The following is a 12,927-nucleotide window of genomic DNA, read 5'->3' on the forward strand; positions in this document are numbered from 1 at the left end:
TTTCTCCTAGACAAATTCAGAAGGACTGGAAGAAAGCTTTAAAGGGACCCTCCTTCTCTATACCTGATTTAACAGGGTGGGCCTCCATAAAAAGTTCTCATGCTAGGGAGCACAAACGCCCCACACTGTGATAGACTCTTGTAAAGACTAAGGAGTAGGGGACATGAGCACGTCAGGTAGGGGCAGCCAGGGCATGCCAAGTGAGAAGAGCAAGGAGACCCCCACCTACAAGAGCCACATGCAGGCCCTAAGTGGCCCAGAGCTGTCTGGGCGGGAATTCCAGGTCTCGGGTGCCTTGGCATGGGTTCCTTGGTCCCAAAGATTCCTTGCCCTGTGAGAAGGGGGTCCAGCTGAAGCAGGGCCAGAGCAGAGCCTTCTTGAAGTGCTGTGCCAGGGAGGGAGGCTGGACACTTTGGTCTAGGGGCTGTACTTCATGGAGGCAAGTAAATAAAATCCAGTTTCAATAAGCCAGAACATACACTAGACAGACAACAATGATGGGGGTGAGGGTGGAAGGGAAAGAACTGGAGGGAGAATTGTGAAGGATGTCGCTAAGAAGGCACCAGTGGACATCTGATGTTTTAACCTGTGCTGCACCCATATTCCTTTCCTGGAAACAGCACTTCAGTTTCCCTTTGGGAATAACTCCATTATTCTCAGTACATTTGGTTGGGAGAGTCTGACACTACAGAAGGCAGGAGATCCAGCCAGTGCCACTTCTGGGCAATGAAGACAGCTCCCAATATCCTATGAGCTCCTAAATTCAGCCATACCTTCGTTTATGCTTTAGAAGGGGGCATAACTTACCTGACGTGCTGTGTGGATAAGGGAGTATTTGAGGGGAGTGGGAGGTGTCTCATCACTGTTTCCTCGTCAAGAGCCTCTGGAGGTTTCATCTACTCTGTAGAAGGTCTTTCTTAATCATGTCAGTGTCCTACAGTTCCAGGCTACTGGGTCTCCGATACTCTTTATTTACAGAGAACGCCCCCCCCCCACCCCCACTCATGGTATCAACTATACGACTTGCATGCAGTTGACTAGTTGAAATATAAACTCTCAGGCATTGAATTTTTAAAGTTTACCTTTTTTTCTTTTGTATTCTAGTCTCAAACTTCCCCATAGGCTCTTGGAAAGTTCCCAGGCTCCACTACTCTGTTCTCATTACGCCGGACAATACAGGGCACAGCACTCGGCGAGCGAGTGACCTGGCCAGCGGGTGCCCTCGTGCAAGCCGGCGGGAGCTGGCAAGGCCTCGCGCGCATGCGCGCGGGGCGGGGCTGTTCCCAGGCCTGCGCGTTGCCGCTCGGCCGGCGGGCGGTGGGGCGACTGCGAGCGCCCGCCGGGGCTGGCAGCCGGGCTATCCCGATTTGGTGTTCCACAGGCGCCCCTTCGGGCGCGTGCCCCTCTCCCCCGCGTCTTTGCAAGGCGCCCCCAACTCGGCGGTCCCGGCCCCAGGAGATGGAAGGTTCCCGCCCCCACAGCCCTGGAGGGGCCCCGATGGGACGTCCGCGCGCAGCTTGACCCGCAGTTCTAGCCGAGGAGCCCATGGGCGCGTCCCCGCGGGCGGGCCGCGGACGTGAAGACGGCGAGCAGCGGGGCCGCGGCGCCGAGGAGGCCCTTGCTGGTGCCCGGCCGCGTGCCGGGCGCGCGCGCGCGATCCCGCCGCAGCGCCGGCCGCGCCCGCCCCGCCTCTCGGCGCCCGCCCGGGAGTCAGGTCCGCAAGCGGTGGCGGCAGCCGGAGGGACGATGAGCGGCGCGGCGCGGGCGGGCCCGGCCCGGCTCGCCGCGCTCGCGCTGCTGACCTGCAGCCTGTGGCCGGCGCGGGCGGACAACGCGAGCCAGGAGTACTACACGGCGCTCATCAACGTAACGGTACAGGAGCCCGGCCGCGGCGCCCCGCTCACGTTCCGCATCGACCGCGGGCGCTACGGGCTCGACTCGCCCAAGGCCGAGGTCCGCGGCCAGGTGCTGGCGCCGCTGCCCATCCACGGAGGTGAGTGCCAGGCGGGAGGCGAAGCCGGGCGCGGGGTGGGTGAGGGTCCCCACCCCGCCGGGCCCCAGCGCCACGCAGCCAGGTTGTCGGCCCGGGGGCGAGGTCTCGGTGGTGCGCAGCCCGGCCTGCTCTCGTTTGGGAAGGAGGCTCCAGAGCGTGGTTGGCTTTTCCTCTTTTTCTTAAGACTTGGAGAGCGTTTCTGTGCGTGCATGAGGCTTGTTTACGGGAGGGCACTGGACTGCTAGTTTGCAGGGACGGCAGACAAAGGAGGCGGTGGCGGAGCGCAAAACTCAGTCACGGGGGGAGGTCTTAACCTGCCCGAATCACAGACTTAACGCTGCATTGCATCTCGAAGGATGAGGCCTTTTTCTCAAGGCAAAAATGTGCCTTTCTTCTTAAGTGGCAAGTGGGGGCGGGGGGAATGAAAGAGGAAAATAGGCACCTTCCCTGTGGCTTTCGGCTCTTGTTCTGCCCTATTAGTTTGACTTTAATTTGACGCCTGAAAATCTCATTGTGGAGGATCTGATAGAACCCAAGTCTTCAGGTCACGGGTGCCAATCAAAAGGGAAATAGGTAAAATTTTCAAGCATTTTCTGAAGCCATTTGGCTTATCTTCTGTTAATCATAAACATGGGCTCTGTTTAAATGTTTGGTATCACACATATATTTGTATAAATTACTGGTTTACATATTTAAAAGGAAACTTCTTCCACATCGTGGAGTATGATTTTGTTTTGTTATGGCCCACAGCGAACTTTTGGGGAAATGTCAGTTGTCTTCACCTCCACTCACCTCAAGAAAGCTGAGCCGGGATTTTTTTAAGCTGCTATTCATGCTAAGGTGACCTAAACTGGGCAACCTAAATAAGATGTTTGTTTTTATACTCTAACAACCGAATAGCATCGTGCCCTTGTCTGTGTATGTTTAAGTGGTAAGCTTTTGTCTTTAAGACAGTCTGGCTGAGGAAAAAGAATCACCTCAAGCTTTACTGTAGCCTATTCCCAATTTAGACAGGCCTTCTATTTTTTATTCTTTACTTATTTTATGTGAGGCAACCTATGGTTGACTTCACAGATTGCAAGGACCTTGTCAGGTTACAGTACCTTATTTTTTATCTTTTACACCTACAGCACCTGGTCTTCCAGGTGGTTTCCCATTCAAGTACTAACCAAGCCCAACCCTGCTTAGCTTCCAAGATCTGGAGGGATCTGTCTTATTCAGGGTAGCATGGCGGTAGTCCTAGACTGGCCTTTTAAAAGCCTACTTTTACACCAAGAGTCAGGAGCTTATGGTGCATTTCTCATCTCCACTTTTTGTTAAAAACAGCGGTCAGGGTCCCAGCCTGCCCACGGAAACAACTTTGGTCTTTGGTTCATTCCGCAAATATTTGCATACCTGGTCTGTGCCAGTCACTGTGGTTGGGACATTTAACACTGCTACACTGTGGCACTAACGATGATTGTCTTTTCTGGTGAGGAGGTTCCAGAAAGGAAGGGGAGGAAGAGGAAGAGAAGCGAGCCTCTGGAGCAAGAGCTGGCCCTGTGCATTGTTTTGAAATCTGTGGTTTGTCTTGGGGCTTGGTTCCCCCTAGGCACCCAAATCCATGACCATCACTTTATAGATTCTCACCTCCAAAGTGTTCTGTGTGGTAAAACTGTGCGTTGCTTGTCTGTCACCTCGAAACGAGAGCCCATCTTTGAGAAGGCTTGTTTTAAATGTTTGGATAGAAGGGTACTGGGGACTAACATGCACTGATGTGTGGATGAAGGTTAGTCCTCTTCCCCCGTCACAGAGGAGGTAGCATGGTAGGATTAAATGTTCTATGTCATGCTCTAGGTAAACCGTGTGGCACTAGGAAATTTGGCTACGTAGCCTCAGTTTCATTTACAAAATGGAATGATGAAATATTTACTCTGTAAAGTTGTTGAGAGGCTTAAATGGTTCCTGCGTTCTCAATAGAGAAGTCTTGTTAATTCAAATGAATGTCTAAATTTCCGGAGTTTTAGACACACATCAGAGTGAAAACACTGGGGCAGTCTGTGAAGACTCAGGGTGGTGTCAGTTCCTCTGAGTGTCTGTCTGCTCTTTCTCTCCTTTCACTAAGGGCCGATTTTCTATTTGCACATGAGTTTGCTCCAGGTGTCTGGTGGTGGTGGTGGCGGTGGTGGTGCCGGCAACGGCGGCGATGGGATCCTACAGGTGGTTTGGGTCCAGCTTTGCACTAAGGGCTCTGCACACATGGGTTATCTCAGTACAGCAAATACTAATTGAAACCCTACCATTTGCCAAGAACAATTTAAGCCACTGGGGAAGAAAGAGGGGCAACAGCCATGAAGAAATCAAAATTCTCTCCTGAAGCTGACATCCTAGTTGAGGTCTTTATAAGTTAGTTTACTTGCAAATTGTTTCTAAACCTATGGGTTTATATGAAATTCAAGACATTTTCTGTTTTTGCAGCAGGAACTTAGGGATGTATTTTAAAAACAAGAATGGTGGTAGAAAAATGTTAAAATTATTCATGTTTAAGAAAATGGTGTATGATAATTATATCTCAATTTAAAAGAAAGAAAATAGCTTAAAATTGGAATAATGATTGGGTATTTCACATGATATTCTTGATTTAGTGAGTTTCAGATTTTCATATTTTTAGAAAAAATACTGCATTCCTTATGATCTTTATGCTTTTATAAATTTGAATTGAAGAAAATTTGTAACACTGACTGTTGACACTAAAAGTGATGTTCAAATTACAATAAAAAAGTTCTGAGACAGAGTTCCTGGCAAAAAAAATCTGTGGTCAATAGATGTGAAATTAATGAAAATTCTTACTGAGGATAAGTATTTGATAGAAATGAACATTAAGACAACATACAGTTTTCCTGGAGCTTAACATAATGACCCATTTTAAATCTCTGACTTTGTGAAATTAGAAACCTTTCTAGTTATTTTACTAGAAACTTTTCTTGTAATTCATTCATGAATTACTGAACAAGATTTGTTTGTCCTGTACCTTTAAAGGGCAGATTGGCATTTTTTTCTTAGATGCTGTGATATTTTAAAAGTATATTTTGGAGAGTGTTAAACTTCATAAAATACTTTATAAACAAGTGTTGTACTTTGAAAATATGTTCATCATTAATTAGAATGTGGTTGCAAATGGAGATTCATTTGTATAGTGACAACTAATAATCATATTTTAATTGATAATTCATTTTTAGAAATGGAGGTTTGAAAGAGCATGTCTTGTATGTATGTGCATATCACAGTTGCTCTAGCAAAGGATGAACTTAGAACTAGAAACGAAATGTAAAGTAACTGGTATCTGCTGTGGAGCAGAAGATGTAAATGTGCTTTTTGTTTGAGCCTAGAGTGGGGGGGTTGGGAGCAGAGAAGGCCCTGTTTATGATGTCATGTATGCAGATGTGCTGGTGGGAAGAATTTGGTATCAGCCACTTTTTGCTTTGTATGGAAATTTTCAGGACTGGATCTTACAGCCTGAGAGAACAAGTTTACCAAATGATAAACCTTTTTTTTTTTTTTCCATCTTGCTGACTGTAGAGATGAAATAAAATTTTAGTTTATTTTATTCTATTTTTAAGCCTGTGGCACCTGGTCTACCTAGATGGTCTCTCACCCAAGTACTAACCAGGCCCAACCCTGCTTAGCTTCTGAGATCAGATGGGATTGGGCGTGTTCAGGGTGGCATGGCTGTAGACCCAATATAAAATTTTTAAAAATAATAATTTTAGGTTTTTATGCTTAAAAAACTGATTCTATTGGATCCATCCATTAAACCTGAACTTAAATTTTAAAAATTCTCATAAAGAGTGAAGGAAATTGTTGTGGAAATAAGACCTTGGATGAAAGCAGTCTTGTAATGTTACAGTTCATAATGGCAAATACAGGGGCTACTAGGTGTAGTTAGAAGTTTCCAAATATTCAGAGGAAAAAGTAGGAGTGATCCTGGGAGCGGAGGCTCTGGAAGGAAAGAGAATTCAGAAGGAGCTGGAGTCTCTAAAAACCAAATTTGGCATAAATTAACCAGGCAAGAACACAAAGAAGATATATGTAATACATTATTTTACTTTTCCTTTGCTTTTAGATGATCCATTAGCATGTAAATATTTGAATCTTTTTTAAAAAAACAGTTGACCTCCCCATCCATCCTGCTGATGTCAAATTTCTCTATTTCTCTTTATGGCAGAGCTTCTCATAAGTGTTGTCTATACTCGCTGTTTTCAGTGTCCCATCCCCCGCCCCTGCCCTCAGCTATTCTTCACATTGTAGCTGTCTCTGCTGTGCCAGTGATTTTGATAAAGACATGGTTCATTGGACTACAGGAGCCCTAGGATCTCAGTGTGCGGAATGATGGGCTTAGACTAAGAAAAAAATTAATGGGAATGAATATATGGTCTTGACTTTGGGCTAAAAAAAAAAAAAAAAAACCTGCATTGAAGGGAATTGAGGGGAAATAAAGACTTAGCTGCCTGTGGTGGGACACAGCCTGTGAGTGCTCCCTGACAGGCCCTGTCTAATCTTGCATGTCTTTGGCCATCTGGATCCGAGTGGCACTGGCCCCAACATAGAAGCCAGGTGCACCTGTAGTTTATGTTTAGCTCTGAACATGAGTTTTAAGAGATGAACAAACTACAGAGAATTAGGTTAAATACTGTTATAAAAGGAAAATCCTTCATTTGATGGTAGGTTAAATTAGATGACTTCTAAGATCCCTCCACCTGGAATAAGATGTGACTGTAAAGTAATAAGTAATAAGACAAATCTTTTTTAACAGACCTCTGGAATATACTCATTAAGGAGAGATTCTTTGCAAACCAGTCACGTATTTGTACACATGTATACACATTGTGCAGTAATGAAAACACTTTTAGAATTTGTTTTCTGAGATTCTTTTTGATAGAACAATTAAAAATATATACAATGTAGCAAATCTTTGTCTTATCTAGATAAATTTGAATTGACAGTTGACAGTTATTTTGAGGCAGTTATTTTTTGTTGTTGTTGTTTTGTTTTTTTTCTGCACTTATGAAATCTTTTTAGATAATGCTCGAAGACAAGTCCCATAGTGTTTGGGGCACACATTAGTGGGATGAATGCTAGGAGCTGGTTCTTTTAAATATAGCAGTCTTAACTTATTCACAAAACAAAACTAAGTTTTTAAAGACTGTCAGCATTTGTTTGTTTTATCCTTCATTATTTACTAGACATTCATTATTTTCCATAGATTGTGGTTAAGTATGGCTTTCTTTACTGTTGGAGGCAATTTTGAATAAAACAAAGGGAACCCTTCAAAGGTCAAATGAAATAAACACTAAAGTATTTAATTAGCACCTACTCTAAACTTGTTGTTATGCAAATCTTTCAGTGTATACAAAAGAAGTGGTGTGTAATTCCTGCTTGAGAGAACTTTGTCCTCTCCCTGAGATCAGCTTTGTCCTGATGGCACAAGGACATGCCATTGCAGAAGATGCTGCAGCTGTCTTCTTTAGTTTACAGGGGGATTTTGTCCTCAATCTGGGTTCTGAGAACTACAAGCCACCTGTTGTTTTAAACAGTTTATTTGAACCCAGCCAGGCCCTTTCGTTGACATGTCCGTGACTGCTACGTACTTGGGTGGTTGTAACAGAAGCCTATGTGGCCTGTAAACCTAAACTACTTACTCTCTGGCCCTTTAGGAGAACGTTGAATGTTGAAAGTGCCTCTTCTAAAGGCTCATTTTTACCTTAGATTTTCCCATTAAAAACTTTTTATGGATTTATGTATGAGAATTTGATGCCCAAATTGTCCCAAACTGTGTGCTCTTGGAAGTTAGGAACAGTGTCGTCTTTGTTTCAGCCACGCACCTAGGACTGTGCCTGGCACTGAGAAGTCGCTGGAATGTGATTGATTTCGTTTGGCTCTTTGGAGCTTGGTCTGGTACTGAAACTGATGACCCGCGTTGTGGGAAGGGTGGGGCGGGGCGGGTGTTGATGGACAGAGTATACTGCAGAGCCTCTGTTATTGTACTAGATCGTAAACGGCATGGAGACCAGAGAAATAAAAATTATTTGGACTTGAAAGGTTTTGTTGAAAATGTGGAATTTGAAGTCAAACTTGATTAGCTATGCTTCCAGCCATAATGGAGTGACAGGCACCAGGTTTACCTTTCTATCTTAAGTGACTGGAAAACTTGACAAAGTTATGAAACAGCTGTTTTAGAAACAGGTCATCAAATAGCACAGGACAGTGATCCCTGAGAGAAAGGAAATAAACAGTGGAGCTCTGTGACTGCCCCAGCCTCCTGTATACCTGGAGTGTTTCCAAGCCGCAGTGCAAGGAGGGGGATCCCAAAAGATCCAGTGGTCTTTTTGAACTGATGTAGCAGAGTTCAGGGCTCAAGGAAGATGGGAGAGGAGGGAGCTGCACTCAGAACAACCTCTGGAGAACTGCACCAGGTCCCCTCAATCCTCTGCACATTTGATGAAGAATGGTCTGAAATTAGCAGGAGAAGTTCTCACGAAGGGGGAATAGTTCATTCTCACTGATCACTGATCAGAGTAGAAAGACCTCCTAATGCATAAGGCATGGAGTGAGGCCAGATTGCCCCTTGAGAAAAGGCTATTCTGGACCCACCTATCAAAGCGTAGAAGCAAGCCTTAAAAGGACTAGACTAATTCTGAGTAACTTAACTGGTCCAGAACATAGCCCAACAATATTGAAAGAAAAACAACAAAATCCAGTTCCTGAAAACAAAATTCAAGACAGACATCCAATCAAAAATTACCAGGCATGCTAAAAAAAAAAAAAAAAGGAAAACATGACATATCCAGACAAAAAACAGTCAGTAGAAGCAGATTAGAAGTGGAACAAATAATAGAATTGCAGGTAAGGATGTTAAAAGAGCTATTATGAATGTACTCAATTTGCTCAAAGGGGTAAAAAACAAACAAATAAACAAACAAAACCATATGAACATGGTGAGGAGAGAAATAGATATAAAATAGACCAACATCAAACTTCAAGCAGTGAACTCACTTGGAAAAGTGTGGGATTTACATTGACAGAGAAAAGGAAAGGGTACACCTGGAGGAAGATAATTCCTATTTGGTGCTTCAGTTTATTCCAAGTGGTGATGTGGTTAACACGTATTGGGTACATACTCTGTACCAAGAATGGTGCCCAGTATGGTACATGGGTTATCATTTAATCCTCCTAACAGCTGTAGTTGGTACTAGCTCCTCCTTCTATGGATGGAACTCAACGCACTTCTGTTTCTCACTTAGTGCCTATTTTCTTGATAGCACTTAACGTGATTGGAAGTTATATATCTATTTTGTTCATTTCTGAGGGCGGGGATCTTGTCCCTATGTCTACTCTTATATGTGCAATGCTTAGTATGGTACCTGAAACATAGGAGGTAGCACTGGGTAATTAGTATTGGATGAATTAAAACAAATGAGGAAACCCACCAGCTGTGTAGCTGTGGCGGGGGCGGGGGGTGGGGGGAAGGGATGGTCTGTGTAGCCAGGACTCGATGTAGGTCTACCTGACGACAGCGCCCATCCTTTCACTGCTTCTTTGTACTGCTTCCCGAGTGAGTTTCATAAATTATGATATATCCGTAGTGGAATATTACACAGCTATTCGAGGGGATCATTGCGAAAGCTATGTATATCCTACAAAGGTACATGTAAAGGGACTGAACTGTGTGTGACTTTGTTAAATTTGTTTACAGTGGACAAAGATGCAAAATAATATGCAAAAATGAAAATTGTGTTATATTGATTGGATTGCGGGTGACATTTTTCATTTTATTTTCTCTGTCTTTATTTGGAAATTGTTAATTTTTAGTACAAAACCTTCACAGGGGAAAGGTCATACTCTGAATGGAACAAGTGTATATACGTGTTGATTTTTTTTTTTTTTTTAGGTTTATTCCCTAGCTTCAAGAAGAATGTTACGAATTTCAAGCAGTGGTTAGAATTGAGTAAGAACCTGGAAGATACTAGGAATTTATTGAAAAGGGCATATTTGCCCTTGCAAGAAAGAGGACCTCCAGGACCAAGAATACTTTGTCCAAATGTGGACCAAGCTAAAATGTGACATGGTTTAGAGCAGTTAGTGGATCCTAGAGAGGAAAATGGAATCTTAGCATAGGACTCAGCTTTTCTGTAATATTTTTATGATGATATTAATGCTTTTATTTATTTCGTTGGTTTTCTCTGTTTAAAATCAATCTGTAATTACAGCAGAATGTAAATGTTATCAGCCTTAAGAATATACAACTATAAATAGATGACAAAGGTAGAGAAATCGAAGAGAGAAAAGAGATGGTGGGGACTAGTGAGGGCTAGTATCTTCATTTCACAAGGTAAAGATTTAAGAGGTAGTCTGTAGTTGCAGAAACTAGAAAGGTTTAACCACAGAGGAAAATAATGGAATAATAAAATCAGGAGAGAGGGAAAGTGGGGGAGCCTAAGTGAGAAAATCCTAAATTGTGACATTGTAAATCCACAGATAATGTCTGAAGTTGACAAACCAGAAAATAATGACTATAAGCCTTTTTAGAAAGGGCGTCCACCTGAAGAACTGAAAACAGTTACAGTGATGCCTCTGGTGACTGGAGAAGTGGGGTGAATGAGGCAGGCAGACTCCATTGCATGCCACTGGATGACTTTGCCTTTTGTATCCCTGTGTACAGTTAGATTCCCACTCTTTCCTCTTTGAGCACTGCAATGAATTCTGCTTCCTTTTTTTTTTTTTCCTTTGAAGAAGCTCCCTATTTTCACAGCATCTCCAACTCCATTGACATGCTGTGGGATGTAGGATTCTGCAGAAACTAAGTACTATCTCAGGAGGTCTCCTGCATGGTAAGCACTGACATAGACTGCGAAACCAGGAAATGCTACCATTGAAGTAACTGGTATTTCATGAACAAATCTAAGTCCATGTACCCTAAAATAATTTATTTTGGTAGCTGCTGTGTTGCCTGGCTCACAGTGTTCTCTTTTCTCTAGCAGTGCCCTCCCGCCCCATCCGTGTGATAAGCCCTCACTAGCCTTCATTGAAACCTAGCCTAGTGCAATCCGGCCCCTTGACCCCCATTTGGTTGAGTGAGCACTTTCAGCCCCCTCCTGGTTTCTCACGTGTTTGTTTGTTTGGTGTAGATGCCAAGATTCTTCTTGGTAACCACCCTTTTTCCCCTTTATCCTGTATCACACTCACTTGGCACAGTCTCAGTCCTGGGTGAACCATGTACCATTTATCTTCTCCATGCTTTCTGTCCCCAGCAGCTGAACATTGCTGGAGTCAATCTTAGAACCCATCTGATGAAAGTTTGAGATCATAAAATTTAAGCAAAAACAAATGGGCACTTAACCAATGTGCAGTCATCCAATATTTCCTTGTAAAGAAATAAGACAACTCTCTGAGCCATTTTTTTCCTCTCTCCACATACCTCCTGTTACCTCTTCCTGTACCTTTACTTTTAGTCTAGTGCCCTTTGATCTCTAGATTCATGCCTTCAACTGTCAACTTGGTATCTCCAAATCGATAAGCCACAAATGAAGGGTTGGTTGGTTTTTTGTTGGTGGCGGTGTTTTTATTTGTTCGTTTGTTTGTTTTTGCCTTCTAGCCTGCTACCACTGCTCCCCAGTTTCCCCCATCTCTGTGACACTTGTTATTCAAACAGATTTAGGTGTCATCCTTAGGTGTTTTCCTCACATTCCACATCTAATCTCTCCTCTACAACTTACCTTCAGGGTGTATCATGTCTATCTGTTGCTTGCCATTTTCACTCCTGCGATCCTAGTACAAGCAGCTATCATCTCTTACCCTTTCCTGGTCTCTCTGCTCGTTCTCTTAACTTCCATCAATCTTTTTCCCTACAATAGTCAGAATAGTTTTAAAGCTTCACTCAGTCGTGTCACTCCTTGCTTAGATTCCTTCACTGGCTTCTCATTATCCTTAGAATGGAAATCTGAACACTTAACTGTGGTATACAAGGCACACAAGGCACTCTCTGCCTGATCTGGCTCTAGCCACTTTCTCCCCCAGGCTGTTCACCTTGCCCTTGCTCACCATGCTGAAGCTATTCTGGTTCCTAGAGCTTCTAAGTTTCCTTAACAGCTGTGCGCCTTCTGGCTAGATCTCATCCACCTCTACTCCACCATACAGTGTTTGCTGTATTAATGGAGGTTTACCATTCTTTGGTTCTGTATAATGGCCACTTAAAGGAGCAGAATGGCCATGAGAGAAGAATTATAGAATCTCAGAACTTAGTGGTCATCAGTGATCATCAAGTCCAGCCCGCTAGCCAAGGCTTCAGCATTCTTATCCGATGATTGTACAGCTCAAGCTAGAAAAAATGAGTGACAGGTCTACCACATTCATCTCTGGAAAACAGAATGTTAGAAAGTCTTTCTTTCATCTGGAAAAAAAAATTGGTTTGGTCTACAGCCATGCCACCCTGAATGTGCCCGATCTCGTCTGATCTCGGAAGCTAAGCAGGGTCAGGCCTGGTTAGTACTTGGATGGGAGACCACATGGAATACCAGGTGCTATAGGCATTAAATAAACAAACAAATAAATCAATAAATAAATTGGTTCAGATGTTTGTAAACAGTTATTTCCTTATCTAATTCAAGTTCTCTAGCTCTTTGGCTTTGTACCCCAGTTTCTTTCGACCGTTCTTACAACTATGGTATTGTAAACCTCAGAATGCATTTATCGGTAATCCACTTTTAAGGATGCAGTGGTTGAATAGTGTCCCACAAAAATTCATGTCCACCAGAACCTCAGAATGTGCCTTACTTAAAAATAGGTTCTTTGCAGATGTAAGTAGTTAAGGATCAAGATAAGATTATACCAGCTTAGGGTGGGCCCTAAATTCAGTGACTGGTGCCCTTGAGAGGAGAGGATACAGAGACACACAGAGG

The 12,927-nt window shown here is 43.6% G+C and overlaps 1 protein-coding gene and 2 pseudogenes across 3 annotated transcripts in view; 2 read left to right on the forward strand and 1 right to left on the reverse strand.

Annotated features, from left to right (window-relative positions):
* Positions 1–1,299: 1,299 nt before the first annotated feature.
* RNF130 (ring finger protein 130) overlaps positions 1,300–12,927 on the forward strand; it is a 113,380-nt gene continuing 101,752 nt past the window's right edge. Inside the window, exon 1 of one of the 3 annotated variants that reach the window (XM_016147751.2) lies at positions 1,300–1,993. In XM_016147751.2, the coding sequence (XP_016003237.2) occupies positions 1,546–1,993 (448 nt within the window). In that variant the 5' untranslated portion in view covers positions 1,300–1,545. The remainder of the gene's footprint in view (positions 1,994–12,927) is intronic. The other 2 variants (XM_016147752.2, XM_016147750.2) reach the window with 2 other exon arrangements.
* On the reverse strand, positions 5,591–5,709 carry LOC118606180 (annotated as a pseudogene).
* LOC118605786 lies at positions 12,441–12,558 on the forward strand (annotated as a pseudogene).

The sequence above is a fragment of the Rousettus aegyptiacus genome, unplaced genomic scaffold (assembly GCF_014176215.1).
Source record: "Rousettus aegyptiacus isolate mRouAeg1 unplaced genomic scaffold, mRouAeg1.p scaffold_m13_p_7, whole genome shotgun sequence".
Classification (NCBI taxonomy): domain Eukaryota; kingdom Metazoa; phylum Chordata; class Mammalia; order Chiroptera; family Pteropodidae; genus Rousettus; species Rousettus aegyptiacus.